This window comes from Ciona intestinalis, chromosome 4, assembly GCF_000224145.3.
Source record: "Ciona intestinalis chromosome 4, KH, whole genome shotgun sequence".
NCBI classification, from domain to species: Eukaryota; Metazoa; Chordata; class Ascidiacea; order Phlebobranchia; family Cionidae; genus Ciona; species Ciona intestinalis.
Genome location: NC_020169.2, coordinates 4,131,942 through 4,134,307, shown reverse-complemented (window position 1 = coordinate 4,134,307; position 2,366 = coordinate 4,131,942). Strand labels below are relative to the sequence as shown.

Here is a 2,366-nt window from a genome sequence, read left to right as displayed (position 1 = left end):
CCCGTTGTAAATGGTATTAAAATTGCTCACCTTTAGCTTCTGACGAGTTTTCTTTTCGTGTTTTACTGTGACTTTTATTTAAGACTTACTGACCAACGTTGCGTCTGCATTGTTATTTTTTTCATCTTACTTAAGCGATATTATACACCTGATTCCTCTTAGAATTAAGTAACACTTCCACAGTCTAAAGACTTTGTTCAAGACCGTTTAAAATTTGGCGCGCTCCCGCGTGACGTAATAAGGGCGAGAAGAAGTGAGTGACTCTCTCGCGTCGCTCCTCTGAATCAAATTTTGATGTAAGTCCGAGAGCGATTCTCTCGAATCTAGACGTTTGACGCGAATTTGATTCGGTCGAAGCGACTTGATTGAAAAAACGCGCTCAATCAAGCACTTGATTAAGCATTTTGCGTCAAGTTTTTTTAGAGTGTATATATAGTTGAATGGGGAAAGATTAGGATTTGGTAATAAACAAAGAACATGTAAAGAATTATAAAACCGTACTCTTAATCAGATATTTGGATATTATATGCTAAAAGTGTCCCGTTTAGCCCCACACTATTTTGTGGGGTATGATCTTATTATGTGCTAAAGGCGTCCCGTTTTCCCCACACTGTAATGTGGGGTATGATCTTATGGTCCAAACGTTTTAAATATTTTAAGTTGTCATTTTTTACTACAAACGTTTTTTTTTCAGTCATGTAGACGAAAAATTGCCGACATATTTGTGATAAATCTTTCCGTGGCGGACATTCTCTTTATTAGTGTGTTACCGCTTTGGGCCATAGAGTTCTCCAGCGGAAGGTAAGAACGATTTTTCTTCTTGGGGTGCATTGAATGTGACATGTTTTTTTAGTATTCTATAGTTATTTTTAGTATTTTAAAACAAAGTCATGTTACGCGCTATTAATTATTCTAAAAGCGTTGGGCTTGTTATTTTTAATTTTCGTTTTTATTCGGTTTTATAATTTTTTTCACACAAAAGCGGACCAAAGATTGTAATAAGAGGTTTATAGCTTTTCAGCATTATGCGTCACCATACACACACAGTCGATTGCTATTATGGCACTTCAACGTAAGCAGTGTTTTTGATATTTAAAGTCCCAGTGCAGCACCGTAGAAGGCATTTTCTAAATTACCCAGATAAGCTATGCTAACCTATCCCGCGCGGCCAGCTTGTGTTTTTAACAAATTACAAAACATAAATAAAAAGATATTGATCAGTAGGGCAAAGGAAGACGAGTCCCATAAGCACATAGTATTGCCCAATATTAAAAATATTGCTCAAAATGTATGACATATATAGTAATAAGGTGAGGGAAGACGGGACCCTTAAGCACACAGCAATGCTCAATGTTTCCAAAATCAAAATATATGACGGTTTTTGGGTGATACCACGAATTAGTACCATTGTTTCTTTATTAATTGACAACAGTTAAAAAATATAATAAAACACAGGAGGAGTTATTTAGCGATCCCCACAACAAGTGTAATTTACAACCGTAAAAAAACACTAGTTAAGACGGGACAGTTTAAAATCTTTGTTAATTTTGATTAATAAGTGTATTTATTATAAGGAATATACACGTAAATAACATAAAAAAATACGTTGTACGCTTTAATAATCAAGTTTAAACATTTTTTTCTTGGTTTTGTCTACCATCCAATGGGTGCTCGTAAAATAAGATATAAAATAAGCCCCGTCGTCACTCACCTTATATATACTGTATATCAAGGAAACAAAACTCACGAGATCAGCTTATTTCTTTTTCCACATAACCGGGTAGTAGTTTTGTTGACATTTATTGTGATTAACAGCCATCTTTTCGCAGATGGGTGTTTGGGAGTGCCGTGTGCAAGATCGCATCAGCTCTGACACTGTTCTCTGCCTATGCAAGTGTGTTCTTCCTTGCCGTTATGTCGATCGATCGACTATTGGCAGTGGTTTTCTATAAGAACAGCAAATCTTTTAGGTTTGGCAACTTTAATTATAGAATGGGAAAGATGGGAGACCTGTTAAATCTATTTTGTCGTTCCATTTGGTCGTAAACCAAAGACAATTTAAAGAATTATAAAACCGTATCCTCACGACTTCGATAGAGCGTTGTTAATTGTTTAAATCGCGTTCAGGATATTTGGATATTATGTGCCAAAGGTGTCCTGTCTTCCCCAGCCTACTATATCTATATGTTTGTAACCCTTTTTAAAATTTCTGGCTGTTACAAAGACGTAAGACGTGTAGAATCCCCGGCTCCTATTCTTTCTGTTATTTCTATTGTTTTTAGTTTCAAGAAACGTGGNCTTGTTCGTTTGCCCTTTTTGTTCCTCTTTTCCAGTAACCGAATGCGGATCGGACGTAATCATCCGTT

General features: G+C 36.1%; 1 protein-coding gene across 1 annotated transcript in view; it reads left to right on the top strand.

Moving 5' to 3' along the window:
* The window catches only part of LOC113474189 (type-1 angiotensin II receptor-like), a 3,357-nt gene extending 1,311 nt beyond the window's left edge, over positions 1 to 2,046 (top strand). The window contains exons 2-3 of the mRNA XM_026834144.1: positions 695 to 801; positions 1,830 to 2,046. Coding sequence (XP_026689945.1) covers positions 695 to 801; positions 1,830 to 2,046 — 324 coding nt within the window. The remainder of the gene's footprint in view (positions 1 to 694; positions 802 to 1,829) is intronic.
* Positions 2,047 to 2,366: the final 320 nt, after the last annotated feature.